Raw genomic sequence first — 15,067 nt, forward strand, 5'->3', positions numbered from 1 at the left:
GCCTTGAACAAGGTACTGGGGTAAGGAGGAGTACTAGGACCCTCCTCTTGACAAAGGATTCAGAAGTCAAATAACTGGCTGGGAAAATGCCCAAAAAAGGGAAAAAAATAAGACCATAGAAGGTTACTTTCTTGGTGAACAGGTGTCTCCTTGCATCCTTTTGGATGAGGAAGAACAAGGCATGCTGTCAGAGGAAGTCAAGGCCTCTGCCTCCAGTATCTCCAAAATGAATATGAAATGGGCTCAGGCCATAAAAGATCTTAAAAAGCATGTCAGCAGCCTGCTAAAGGAGAACCAAAAAAATCCTGAGGAAAATAACACCTTTTAAAAGAGGCTAACTCACCTGGAAAAAGAGGTCCAAAAAGTCAGTGAGGAGAAGGAGGCTTTAAAAAGCAGAATCAGCCTAATGGAAGAGAAGGTTCAAAAGCTCCCTGAATAAAATAGTTCTTTAAAAGAGAGAATAGAGTTCAGAGAAGCTAATGACTATGAGATAAACTAAGAAGTTAGAAAACAAAACCAAAAGTTTGAAAAAATAGAAGATAATGTGAAACATCTCATTAGAAAAATAACTGACCTGGAAAAGAGATCCAGGAGAGACAATTTAAAAATTATGGGACTACTTGAAAGCCATGATCAAAAAAAAAGCCTAGACATTATCTTCTATGAAATTATCAAGGAAAACTGCCCTGATATTCTAGAACCAGAGGGCAAAATAAATATTGAAAGAATCCACCTATCACCTCCTGAAAGAGACCTGAAAAGAGAAACTCCTAGGAATACTGTGTGCAAATTTCAGAGTTCCCAGTTCAAGGAGAAAATATTGCAAGTAACTAAAAAGAAACAATTCAAGTATTGTGGATATACAATCGAGATAACACAGGATCTGGCAGTTTCTACATTAAGGGATCAAAGGGCTTGAATAGGATATTCCAGATGTCAAAGGAACTGGGATTAAAACCAAGAATCACCTACACAGCAAAACTGAATATAATACTTCAAGGGAATAAATGGTCATTCAATGATATAGAGGACTTTCATGCATTCATGATGAAAAGACCAGAACTGAATAGAAAATTTGACTTTCAAACACAAGGATCAAGAGAAGCATGAAAAGGTAAACAGGAAAGAGAAATCATAAAAAAGACTTTCTAAAGCTGAACTGTTTATATTCCTACATGGTAAGATAATATTTGTAACTCTTGAGACTTTTCTCAGTATTTTAGGTGGAGGGATTATACTCACACACATACACATGCACGCACACACACATACATGTATAGACAGAGAGTACAGGTTGAGTTGAATCAGAAGAGATGATATTCATAAAAAAATAAAATAAAAATTAAGGGGTGAGGGAGGAAAATACTGGGAGGAGAACGGGAGAAATGGAATGGGGCAGGCTATAACTCATAAAAGAGATAAGAAAAATCTTGTTCAATGGAGGACAAAAGGGAGAAGGTGAGAGGGCAAAAAGTGAAGTTTACCCTCTTCACATATGGCTTAAGGAGGGAATAACATGCTCACTACATTCTGTATGAAAATCTTACACTACAGGAAAGTAGGGGAGGAGGGGACAAGTGGGGTGAGGGGAATGATAGAAGGGAGGGCAAATGGGAGAAGAGAGTAACTAGAAGTAAACACTTTTGAGAAGGGACAAGGTCAAATGAGAAAAAAAAGTGGGTGACAGGGTAGGATAGAGGGCAATACATTAGTATTACACAACATGATTGTTATGGATTGTTTGCAAAATGACACATATATAGCCTGTAGTGAATTGCTTGCCTTCTCAGTGCAGATGGGTAGGGAGGTAGTGAGGGAGAGAAGTTGGAATTCAAAGTATTAGAAATGAATGTTAAGAATTATTATTGCATATAACTGAGAAATAAGAAACACAGGTAATGGGGTATAGAAATTTATCTTGCCCTATAAGAAAAGAGAGAAGATGGGGATAAGGGAAGGATGGGATGTGATAGAAGGGAGGGTACATTGAGGGAAGGGGTAATCAGAATGCAAAGTATTATGTGATGGAAGGAGGGGAGAGATGGGGAGAAAAATTGGAACTCAAATTTTTGTGGAAAGGAATGTCCAAATCTAAAAATAAATAAATGCAAAAAAATCAAAAGAAACAAATGCTTTCAATGGGAATGAACGAGGCACCAAGATCAACTATTGTAATGGTGGCAAGTTCTTCCATTTGAAAAGGCTACAAGCCAAGACCAAAGTGGAGGGAGTGTTGGTGCATGATTTTCTGTCTGCAGATGATTCTGCACTCAATGCAGCCTCTGAAACTGAGATGCAACAAAGTATGGATCAATTCTCTGCTGCCTGTGCTAATGATACATGTGCTTTCTGCTTCCTAAGGTTGTTTTAAGTTACATTCAAATGAAATAATATATATTACAGTTTTGGAGGGGTTTTTGTACGTGGAAAGTGCTCTAGAAAAGTAAGGATTAGTGGTAGGTAAGTTTCCTCTATCTAGCCCAACAGAACCAATTCCAGTCTGGGCCGGTTCTCTACTGTCCCCTAGAACATCCAGCCTCCTTTGTTTTGCTCTGTATTACCCTACCCCTAAATTAGACCACCCCAGTATTCCACATTGGCTAGTACGGTATGCAATACACCGCTTGTTCGTTATCCAAAGATAAAGGAAGAAGTCTGCTTTTCCTGGAGGTCAGGGAACCCTAAAGGGTTAGAGAAAGTTGAGGGCATTCCCCAACACCTTTGGGGACTTTAACTTCAAGGGTCACCATGCAAACCTAGAAAAATGAATGTCTTTACACCAAGAGTTGAAGTTTTTGCTGTAACAAATGGAGCGCAGTATGTCACCTGGACATGTCACCTGGAGCCACCCACACCGCCCCTCCCAGGCTGGGGTGCGCAACTGCACCCAGTCCTGTTATCTCCTTATCCCGCGCACTCCAGCAACTTTCGTCCTCTCACTTTCTGTGACACCCAACCCAAACCCACCCCAAAGTCAGCCCTGCTGAAAACCACTTTTCAAACACTTCCTCTTCCCCCGAGCGCTCCCCGTCGGCCGACTCTGGGCCCCGAGCAAGAAATCGAGGTCGATTTTATCTAAACTAGAGAAAATTGCCGTTTCCGAAAGGAAAGGAAACCGTTCACAGGCACGCACGCAAGCCAGCCAGCCCCGCCGGCGCAGGGCCCCTCGCTCCGCGTTCGCTAGCTCGAAGCCTGCCTGGCCGGGAAGCGGAGGAGCCAGCCTTCACCACGCCCAGCACTGCGCGCTGGCCCCCGCAGCGCTGCGCTCCGCCCCGCCCCGCGCCCATCTCGCCCTGCCCGGCTCTGCCCGCCCCGCCCGCCCTCGGCAGGTTCTTCCACTGCTCTCGTTGCCCGCCCCCTTCCCAGCTCGGGGGCTCCCGGACCCTATTTGGTCATCCGGAGGGAGCGCGGATCGAGCGAGGGAGCGAGCCCGGCCGCCAGCGCGGAGCTAGCCAGCGCGCAGAAGGACGGAGAGGTCCACGTTGCGAGCTCCGCTCAACGCCCGGGGAGCGAGCACTGGCGTTGGCCGCAGCCGCCGCGCAGATCCCGCGCCGCTCCGTCCCACCGGCCGGCCGGCCTGTCTCCCTCGGAACAATGAGACTCTCCGCCGTAGCGACTTCGGCTCCCTTGCTGGTGGCTGCGCTGCAGGTGCTGTTCCTCTTGGAAGCGGCGGCCAGCTCACCGCAGGGTAAGTAGAGCAGCCCTTAAAACGGGGCGCTCTGGGGACCCCCGGACAGCTGCAGCCCTGGGGAGGGGTGCATCTCCCTAGCCTAAAGTTGGGGCCTCAGTTGTTCCAGCAAGTTCGGCGTCTGGCAGTGTTCCTGGGTGCTGAGGTTCCCCATGCCCGAACTCCGAGAGCAAAACTGGGAACAGGGGGAGCGTTGGAGGAGAGGATGGAAATTGGGGTTCCGAAAGAACCAGTCGGACCTGCCCTGGTAGCCAGCTGCTGATGAATTGTACCGAACGCGACTGCATGACTTCTCCTGTCCGATCATGCATGGGTGGGGGGGGTTTTCGCCGATGAAATTCGAGGTTTGGGGAACAGATGTAAGTGATCAAAGTTATGGCTGCAGATGAGCAGGAAGAGAAAGCTTTGTGGCATTTGATCCTGGTTAGTGTTTGCTGAAGGATCTGTCTGAGGCGCACATTTGGAAACGAGATGAGGTAGGTTGGAAAAGCTAAGCGTGGTGCTTGCCCAGTTTTATGATGTGCGAGGAGGGATTGGGCTCTCCATCTCCACACTTCTTATTTTTCTCAGTAAGTAATAATGAGCCAAGCCATTTACAGTTTTAAGGAATCGTAAGGCTAAGTGTTAAGAAAAATAATCCAGCTTAAAAGTGAGATTTTAGGGGTCTCTGGGAAACTGCTGTTCTCCTGTTCAAAAATATGCCAGGCAGACACCTTTTCATCAGCGTGGTTAAGTAAAGTAAGTTGCTTCCTGCTCCTATGTGCAACACAGACATCTTGTCTTAGGGAGCATTTGCTCTTCTGAATTCTTTTCCTCCTATGACCGTGAGATAATGAAAAATATCCCTGGGTCCGGCACCAATTGAAGCTCAATTCATTTTTTATATTTTCCACTCTTTGTGGTGGTGTTTGTACTGTAGTTCTCTGAAGATTTTTATCGGTTTCCTGTTTAGTGTTTGGGGGTTACTGCAATCCAATACTGCGTGCAGATTCTCTCTGCTCTTTGCCAATCACTATAGGACTTTGGGTTACTGGGGAATGAGTCATCTAACCCAAATGCAGTAGCAACTGATCAGCAAACTAACAAAAATCACTTTAAAATAAAAATGTTAGTTCTCCCAGGCATTCTTTTAAAAAACATTTTTTTTGTTTACATTTCATGTTAGTTGTACCCAGCCAAAGTTAAGTGGAGAGAGTTTGCAAAATTGCCAAGACGTTTAGGCAAAACACCTGCCTCTGCTCAAATTCTCTCAGTGAATCAGACAAAACGGACGTTTTGTCTGAATTTGGCAGTTAACTGTGAGTTGGTAGACCTGGATTGTTTTAAAGTAGGGATGGGGTTTATTATCATCCCAGGTAGAGCCCTTCATACTTTTCTTTAATTCATCAAGCACTTAATCATAAAATTGCTACATCTGTTGTGTTCCTTTGCCTAGAATCAAGACTTCTGAATACTCAAGATCTCTGTCGTTTTGGTGTACAAGTAAACTTTTGTGCCATTTCTGCAGTCCTGTTCTTACTCATCGAAATAAAGGGTTGTGCTCTCCATTTGTTTGGCCTCATAGCATATATTTGTTCTTTCTGAAGACTGGCAGTCCATGTTCCACCGCTAATCAACATTAACTTACGGTTAGGGCTAATTCCAAAGTAAGATGCTATAGTTCCAGTGGCACTGCCACAGTAGTCTCATTGAGAGCTCCAGTCACTCCTGAATATATAAAGTCCATGTAAGAATTGTAAAGTGATATCATACAGAATAGTCATCTCTCAGCTCCTTTTTAAATTTTTTTAAAATTCTTTAGCAGTTTTATGTATGTCTGTGGACTCATGCTAGAAGGCTAAAAGGTTTGGCTGACTTGACAAATACAACAGAACCCACACATCCAGAGAAGTGCTGCCTCCTTCAAAGTAGTTATTTGGGGTGTCTTCTTCTAAGATTTTAAACAAATTTGTTCTAATAGATAAGCAGAAGCTAGCCCTGGCATCAAGGTGCTCCCAGGTCTACTTTTCCAAACTTATTTCACATTATTATCCTTTACACACTGTACATTTCAGCTCATCTGAGTTATGGGTCCTGATCTTATCTAACTTACTCCTGTTTCTTTACATTTGTCTATTCTACACCCCCTCCAGTGTCTGACATGACCTTCTTTCATAGCTGTGACTGCAAAAATGCTTCCTTTCCTTCCAGATTCAGGTGCTACTGTTTTCTTCCTTCATTTCTCCTTCCTTTATTCTTCTCTCCTTTCCTCCCTCCCTTCCTTTCATGCTTTTATTTTGCTGTTTTTGTATAGTTGTATTTGTATCAATGGATTTATTCTAAACTGTAACCTTAGAGAGCAGAGAATAGGTCCATGGAGTTCCCTTTCTGAAGAGCAGTTGGACCTATAGCCAAGGTTAGGAATCATAAATACTTTACAGGTGAAAGGAATCTTAGAAATCATCTGTTCTAATCCTGTCATTCTCCAGATGAGGAATGTAAGACCCAATCCTAGAATGTGATAATGAGTTTGGGGACTTAGATGAGTTTTCACAAAAATACCACACAGGGTAATTTTTAAGATAAGGGGACTTTATCATTTCATATTTTAACTCATGTAAGGTCTTCACATTTTAACTCAGGTTAAGTCCCTGGGACTTGGGAAAACAGGGCAAGCAAGATAAGAGGGATTCAAGGCAAAGGAAACTCAGAAGACTCAGTCCTTGGGGCATCCAGGACTTAGGTCACATCAGGAAGAGAGATAGTGGTCATTTATGGTCCCTCTAAAAGGCTGCCCTTGAATTTGGCACATGGAGGTTTCACCAAGCTCTTTCCCTAGTGGATGTGTAGAACACTTGAGTCCTTTGCTTCCTTCGTACCAGGACAGCTTGGAAAGGTAGCAGAAGGTTTACGAGAATTGCAGTTTTCTTGATCTGAAGCTTTTGATTGGTTTCTCCAGCATAACCAGCTAGAAGATGGTAGGACTTGGCCCTGGATGCCCCACCTGTACAAGTATAAGACTGACTGTAAAAGTTTCATGCTTTCCCTTTTGCTGGGACACTGAAGCCTTTGACATCTGAAAGCAACACTTGTAGAAGTAGTAATATTCTTTCAATCTTCTCTTTCCTGCCTTACTCCATGATGCATGGCCTCAGTTTTTGTGGTGAAATAGGAGGCCTCTCTGCTGAGAGGCGGCTGGGAATGGATGGTGGAAATGGATTGAGAGGTTTTGGAATGGTCATTGCAGGGAACTTCATAAGGGGTAAATCATGATTTTAAAAGAATTTTGGAATTCTGCATAGAAGTGAGGGCCCAATGAGATTATGTAGAACAAATTTGTAGCGGATTACATCATGTTGTTTGACTTCATCCAGAGATTGTCGTTGGCAGATGAGTAGGATTGGGTAGGTTCTTTCTGGGCCTCCTATTTATCCTCCATAAAATGAATGATCTCTTTCTGTTAACAGCAGTGGGATGAGTGAGTAGTGATCATTAGTAGTGATTAATTTTTTTGTATAAAAGAAAGAAACCTGGACTTAAGATCAGGAGACTTGGTTAAGTAAATGAGTTTTGGCACTGACTCACTGTATGACTTTGGGCAGAGCCCTTTTCTCTGCACCTCATTGTCCTCATCCAAGCAATGAGGTTGGGGGGCCATTTCCAACGTCCTGATCTCTGTCTTGCCACTGGACCCTCAGATGGCTCCAGAGGAGAAAGTAAGGCTGGTGACTTTGAACAGCCCTCCCTCACTTAAATCCAGTTCATTTCAAGTCATGGCACCATCCTCTATGGTCCTCCTTGAGAATGAATGACAAAAAACAACAACAAGGTTGGGATAAAGGGATCACTAAGGTCCCTTTCTGCTCTAATAATCAGTGGAGTGCCCAGAACATAGTAGGTGGTTAATAAATGCTTATTGATTCATATTTTTTTTATTCTTCTAGAATTACCTACAGAGTTGGTAACACATTCTTTTGAAGTCTCAGTAGATTTGAGATCAGAGAACTTGAATTCAAATCTAGACCCTCCTGTAAAACTATTTAAGTGACCCTAGGCTTTGTGTCTGTGGGCCTTAGTTTCTTCACCTGTAAAATAAAGGTGCTGAATTAGATCATCTGCTCTAATTCTGTGGTTCTCCCATGACCTCAAGGGGCAAATCTTTTTTCTTTGAGGGTGGATTTAGTTTTTGGAAACATTCCAGTATTCAACTCCAGGTTTGATGAATAAGCTGCATAATAGTGTCTCTGATCAAAAACATTGTATTAGGTAATTATGTGTAAGATTACAAGACCAGTGTTCTCTTGTGGCCCATATGATATCTCTGATGGCAGTTCCAAAAGGGGAGTTCCATAAATGTTTGGGGGAATGACAGCAGCATCAGAATTTGTATATAGCCTCCAGGGGTGACATGCAGATAGATAACACCTCTTTGTGGATATATGTCACATTTAACACATTTAATAAAGCAAATAACCTTCAAATGGCCATTGTGTGCAAGATACTGGTAGATATCCTTCAGGCAATGCTCCTTTTCTCTTCTAAACTGAAAGGGCTTACAAAATTTAGCAAACAAAGATCTAGACCTTACCTGTGTGTCAATGCTATTATGATTCTGGACAAATCAGTTAATTTCTCTAACTTGATTTTCTCATTTGTAAAATATGTATGATAATATACTATCTACCTCATGGGGTTATTGTGAGGAAAGCACTTTGTCAACTTTAAACCATTCCAGAATTAGCCATAAAAATAAAAACATCATAGAAATCTTTAAAATTTCCACAGTGAAAGAATATAGGCTAAATGTGAGAAGGATTGTTCTGACAATTATCTAAAGAGGATTTGTATGGAATCTTTTCTTAGCAAGTTACATATTTCCCCTCTTTCTTCCATTTCCAAGTCTGTTGCTGGATGTAATTGGAGGTTTGAGGGTGTGTCATTTTGACATATAAAATTCATTTATTTTGATTGATGATCAGCAATAAATGTATAGCCAGTCAACATTATGGCTTTAGACTGTAACTTCACCATATCCTCACCCAGTGAGCAAATTTCTCTGTGAGAAATTAGCATGAACAGTTCGTGTAATGGCCTTGTCCCTAATTTTCGCATTTTTGATGATTCTATTAAAACTTTTCCCAAAGTAAAGAAGAGCATATTGGTAGTTCTTTTCCTACACAATTTACATAGGTTTAAATTTTGCATTAAATAAGGGTTCCATTACCAATTGAGTAAGTCACTCTTCCTCAGAAACTACTCATTTTTTGGAGCTAACTTTCCTACATGGTATCATTTTAAAAGAGCGAAGAGGAGCACAGACTGCCAAAGACTGTAAAGAAAAATGGAAAGCCCATCCCATCAGATCACCTCTGCTTCCTTATGCTTGAGCTTCTCCCTAGAATCTGAAGTCAAAGTATCTGTTTTGCAAAACTTTAATGGAATAGAGGGGCAGTGGAAAAGTGGGTTACATGGGTTTCTCTCAGGATGTTACATCCTACATTAAAGGGCAATCACAGAGGTGTGAGTGCCATGATTCACTTGTTCCAGGATAAGGGGAGTAAGTACATTTCTATGAGGATTTTGGATTAAATTAACAGTTTCTCTGACATTCGGCAAACATTTGGTGCCTATGATGTAGCATGGTGTAATGGATAGGACTCTGGGCTTGGGATCAGAAAGACCAGTGTTCCAATTCCATTTTACTTAACCTCTCAGTGCCTCAATTTCTTCATCTGTAAAATGAGGGAATTGGATTCAGTGACCTCCAAGATTCCTCCCAGTTCTAAATCTCTGCAATCTGTGATCTCTTGATTGCCATATTTCATGGTCTTTGCTAAGTCCGCATCCTTTTTTTTTTTAACCTCTCTATGTCTTTTGACACTGTTAACCACCCTCTTTTCCGACATACTGCCTTTTCTCTGGGTTTTCATGACATTGCTCTCTTCATTCTCCTTCCTTCTGACAGTCTTTCTCAGTCTCTTTTGTTGGATCATTATCTATGTCCTTCACCTTTGAGGTTTTCCCCTAGGTCTGTCCTGCCCACTTTCTCTTCTTTCTCTACAATTTCACCTCTAGACAGATGATTCCCAGAACTATGTTCCAGCCCCCTCTAGTCTCATTTCTGAACTCTAGTTCCACATTACCAGCTGTCTATTGCACATTTTCAACTGGATGCCTTATAGATACCTCCTACTCAACATGCCCAACTTCATAATCTACCACCTCCCCACATACCCAAACTCACTTCTTTATTTAACTTTTCTATTTCTGTTGAGGGCAACACTATCCTTCTAATAACCCAAGTTTACCTCAATCACCCTCAATTGTTGTTGTTTGATTGTTTCAACCATGTCCAATTCTTGGGGGTTTTCTTAGCAAAGATACTGGAGTGCTTTGCTGTTTCCTTCTCCAGCTTATTTTACAGATAAAGAAACTGAGGCAAACAGGGTGAAGGGACTTGCCCAGGTCACACAGCTAGGCTGTGTCTGAGGCTGAATTTGAAATCAGGAAGATAAAGTCTTCCTGATTCCAAACCCGATGCTCTTATCTACTGCACCAGTTAGCTCACTCTCAAACTTTATACCAGGCTTTAAGATTCATAAAGTCATCCACATCTCTTGAATTTATTCTCTTCTTTCCACTCATACAGCCACTACTCTAGTTCAAATGCTATTAATTCCCATCTGATTTCAGTAACCTAATTGGTGTGTTTCAAAATCTCTCCAAACAGTTGCTAAATTGATATTCTAAAGTATAGGTCTGAACATGTCACTTCCTGTACAATAAACCCCATTGGTTTTCTCCTGCCCCTGGGCTCTAGCTAGGCTTTTTACACATCTTGGATATAGAGTTCTCTCTCTCCCTCCCTCTCTGTCTCTGTCTGTCTGTCTGTCTGTCTGTCTGTCTCTCTCTCTCTCTCTCTCTGTCTCTCTGTCTCTGTCTGTCTGTCTGTCTGTCTGTCTGTCTCCCTCTCTCTCTCTGTCTCTGTCTCTCTCTCTCTCTCTCTCTCTCTCTGTCTCTCTCTCTCTCTCTCTCTGTCACCCATGTCATACAGCTAATATGTGTTTGAGTAATGATTTGTACTCAGGTTCTCCTGAATCTAGGACCAGTTCTCCATCTACTGTGCCACCTAGCTGCCCCTAGTCTAGTCTCTTTTAAAACAGTTCAGTTGCTACCTCCTCCAGGAGGCCTTCCTGGGTCTCTCCATTTGCTAGAGCTCAGCCCTTCTCCCATTTGGGCTTTGTTGTTGTAGTTTTAAAATCTAGACCTTTGATTTCTTCTGACATTTCTGAAGAGGAACTTCCCTCCTCCAGTGCACATGAGGAAATGCTCTTCAGTTTATGATTGGGGCATAAGGACTTAAGGCCCTTTTCCAGGGTCCTTTAGTGACTATTGCGTCAGAGGAGTGACTTGAAGTCAGAAAGAGCTGGGTTGAGGGCAGGCTCTCTATCCATTGTCCTACTGCTTTTGTATTTACTTTGTGCATGTTTTGTATTTATTTGTGCCGTTGCACCAATGTCATAGACTCTCTCTCTGAGGGTAGGGACTTTTGATTTTTGTTATTCACTCCCTAGTGCCTGGTATACAGTATGTAGGTAATACGTGCATGTTGATTCATTGTTGCTGTGTGCTAGATAGTAAGGTGAGAACTTGAGGATGGTGGGGGGAGGAGGGAGATACTAGATGAATAAAACCTCTGTCTCTGTCCACTGATAGGTTACAATCAGGTAATAACTCACACAGATACATAGGTAGATAGATAGATAGATAGATAGATAGATAGATAGATAGATAGATAGATAGATAGATAGATAAGATCTATCATCTCTTTAAAATTTGCAAAACAGATGGATCTTATCTATCTCTTTTAGATAGATAGATCCAATAATCTAATCTCTTCACAGATTTGCAAAGCTCTTTGCTCTCATTTCCATGAGGCATGGCGTTATCTTCTCATCTAAGTGGTCCCAGATTTCACTCCTCAACCCCACAAGGATAAGGGGGCTGGAGGGTGAGGGTGAGGGATTTATGCACAGGTGAGCCGGGTAAGGGCAGGGGCATGAGTCTTACAGGAGTTCTTGGGCATCTCCCTAGGAAACAAGCTTGATTAAGAATAAACTAGGAATGAATTGTTTGGTATTTTTAATCACTTTATACCATAGGACTCTTTTCTATCAAAAAACACTTAACCATCCAGCCTGAGTGTCACTGTCCCACCCTTATGACTTCTCCCTGATACTCTCTCTGATTTCCCCTCCCACTTCTGGTACCATGTCTGGACAGTTCTTGTAGGGACATTTGCACTTTGGGCAGTTTGTCCTGTAGTTTGAGATCACCTTGAGGTGCTTAGCCTTCCTGGTAGAAGATGAAATCTGAGTCAGGAGTACAGACTAATAAGCCTGAGCAACACCACCCTCCTCCCACACCACATTTCTGACATACAGTGAAGATCCCAGACACTGGTACGGTGAACTTAGAGTTAGGGTTAGAGTCAGAGTGCTCCCTATTTCTAGTCCCTTCCAGCTCTAAGTCTGTGATCCCTTGACTCCCATTTTACATATCAGGAAACCGAGGCTCAGAGAAGTTTTGATTTGCCCATGGTTTCACAAATAGGGAGTGTAAGTGACAATTCAAACCCAAGTCTAACATTCCCCTCTGACCTGCACATATCACTGATAGAAGATAGAAACCTAGTAAGTACTAGGAGGAGATAATTTAGGGCTAGGGGGTTCAAAGAAGATGTTATATTTGATCTAGGCCTTTGAGAATGAATAGGATTTCAACAGATGGAGATGGTGGGAAGGGAGATATCCTAAGCAGGAGCAGATACCTAGAGTCAGGGCCATTTGACATCTCTGGAAAACATAAACGTTCCTAAAGCCAGGGAGTAGTTAAGAGATAGGGTCAGAAAGGTAGGCTAAGAGTTCATTTATTGAGTTTTGAATGGTATTTGGATGGTTTTCATTTCTGAAATTTCCTTTCCAGAATAAGAAAAACATTGGTGAATGCATTTCATGTTGCAGTATCGTTTCTCAAAAATTTCATGTTTTGGGGAAATGACGTGCTTTTATTTATACAATCCCCTGTGCCAGAAGAATTCTTCTAGCTCAGGTTTATTCTGTTCAATTGGAAAGTAAATAAACTCCTTTAAAAAAAAGTTTAAGAAAAATCTGTTGGTATCTTTCCTTAGAGTTCTAAAAATAAGATTTTACTTTTTAAAAAATGAAAAAGAAGAGGGTCACCTTAGTAACTGAGCTTGGTAAATATTCACTATTTTACATTTCCTTTTGAAATTTCAGAAAGCTCTGACATCTCAGTGTTTCTAGGTGTTGACTGGGCTGTTCAGCTAATCTAATGTTCCTAGGAAGGGTGATTAAAATTACCCTAACATGCTTTTCTTTTCTTTTCTTTTTTTAAATAGTTAAGCAAAGTGTGGGTTTGTACTGTGTATATTTCTATAGCAGAGCCAACTTGTGGATTTGGTAGGTATTTTTTCATTTGCTACAGACTTAAAGATGGTCCAGTTTTAATACTCTTGAGAAAAATAAGCCTAGCACTTGAATGGATGACATGACATTGTAGTTCTTGAGTTTTCTTGCATTAGGTTTCATACCTGTGTTAAACCTGGGTTAATATAATAGACAGTAATATCGTAGATGAAATGTGAGCTCTGAAAAGCTCCTTTCTGGTAGTTGAAAAGCTTTATGGTCCTAAAAATAAAATAAAAAATAAAAAAATTCATTTTTGTTTTGGTAACAGTCCTGGAAACCACTTTTAGATTTTTTTTAAAAAAATTTGTGTAGTATTGTCTCTGGGTGACTTCTCTCACTCCCAGCTCATACTCAGATTGGGTCCCTTGGGGGATAACTACCCCAGGTATTCCTATAACTATAACATACAAGCCCCTACCGGTGTGTTTATTTATAATAGTCAGCCAGTTGATACAAAGGCAAAGGTATTTCCTGTAAATGTCATAGTAACAACAGAAGCTACAAAACATTCTTCCCATAAACCTGTAGCACACATTTCAAAAAAAAAAAATGACATCAGGAAGAACAGCGGACACTTACATAGAGTACAGTAGCAGAGACACACACGTGGGGCATCTGTATGGCCAAGTAAACACATACCTCTGGAGCTACAGGAACTGATATCTTTTCTCATAGTGTCCTCATGGTTTTCCTTCTGGTCTCTGCTGGGCAGATCACCCCATTGCATTCCCTGGCTCTTCTCCTTACCAAGCATAGTATCTCTATAGTATCTCTAGGTCCTGCTCTCTGTTGGATGAGGTGTATCCTAGTAGGTGAGTTGTTTCACTGCAAGACACCATTTGAAATGGGGGTTGAGGATGAATGAGAACCCCCTCCATCCTCCTAGCCCCATCCCCTTTACTCTGGGAGAGGTTCAAAGGAAAAAGTTGAAAGGCAATTCTTTCTCAAGAGCTGGACTCTTATTCAGCAGGGTTGGGTCACATTTCTCAACTTCCAGAAACATCTCTCAGCTAAAAGAGATGATTCCTTAGAAAGCGTGAGAGCGGATCTAGCTAGCTTTCCATAAAAGACCGTATGGATGTGATTCTTTCAGCCAACTAATGCTAGCTTCCCCATAAGTTTATCAAATTAATGTAAGAACCTTTTCATTCTTCCTAAGGGAGCAATGAAGTGTAACCTCTTTTTTACACCTGCTGTACAGTTTTCTGAATAACCCACTAAAGGTTTGAGCCTCTTGAGGTGTCACATCCTTTATAGGATACAAAATAATCCCCCCAAAATTGGACAGGTTGAATATATTATAAGATGTACCCTAAGTCACAAAGTAGCAAAAATCTTAATACTTCATTTTCTCTCTTGTTTACCCCTTGTGTTGTGTAATTTTATCAAATGAGCTGCGAGCCCTCAACTGATCAGTACACTTTTGATCAACTCCCTATCCTATTTTGTTATTTAAAAAAAAACCTATTACACCAGTCATATCCCAATACACACCCCCTCCATAGAACATTCTATTATAACAAGAAAAAAAGTTACAGAAAACAACTCAATATAGCTAACAAATCTGACAGTTTATGTAATTTTCTACAACCATGACCCGTGATACCAAGAAGAGGGGTGAGATTCTTAGTAACTAAAATGAATTCCTTCCAGTTTTTTGCCACTGTACAAAGACCTGAGATGAATGAAGATATTGGTATATTTGGACCTTTTCTTTCTGTTGCTGACATTCATGGGATATTGCTTAATAGTAGCTCTCTGGGTCAAAGGGTATGAACAGCTTAATAATTTTGTTTTCTAGAAGTCTGACCAATTCAGAAGTCTTTCAGTTCTTTATTGAAGTGTGTCTTCCCATCATTGATTTTTAGTCTTTTGTCATCTTTGCCAATTTGATAGGTGAGATAAACCT

The 15,067-nt window shown here is 41.4% G+C and overlaps 1 protein-coding gene across 1 annotated transcript in view; it reads left to right on the top strand.

Moving 5' to 3' along the window:
• Positions 1 to 2,819: 2,819 nt before the first annotated feature.
• TMEM123 (transmembrane protein 123) overlaps positions 2,820 to 15,067 on the top strand; it is a 71,042-nt gene continuing 58,794 nt past the window's right edge. The window contains exons 1-2 of the mRNA XM_072615676.1: positions 2,820 to 2,945; positions 3,085 to 3,688. Coding sequence (XP_072471777.1) covers positions 2,820 to 2,945; positions 3,085 to 3,688 — 730 coding nt within the window. The remainder of the gene's footprint in view (positions 2,946 to 3,084; positions 3,689 to 15,067) is intronic.

The sequence above is a fragment of the Notamacropus eugenii genome, chromosome 5 (assembly GCF_028372415.1).
Source record: "Notamacropus eugenii isolate mMacEug1 chromosome 5, mMacEug1.pri_v2, whole genome shotgun sequence".
Taxonomy (NCBI): Eukaryota; Metazoa; Chordata; class Mammalia; order Diprotodontia; family Macropodidae; genus Notamacropus; species Notamacropus eugenii.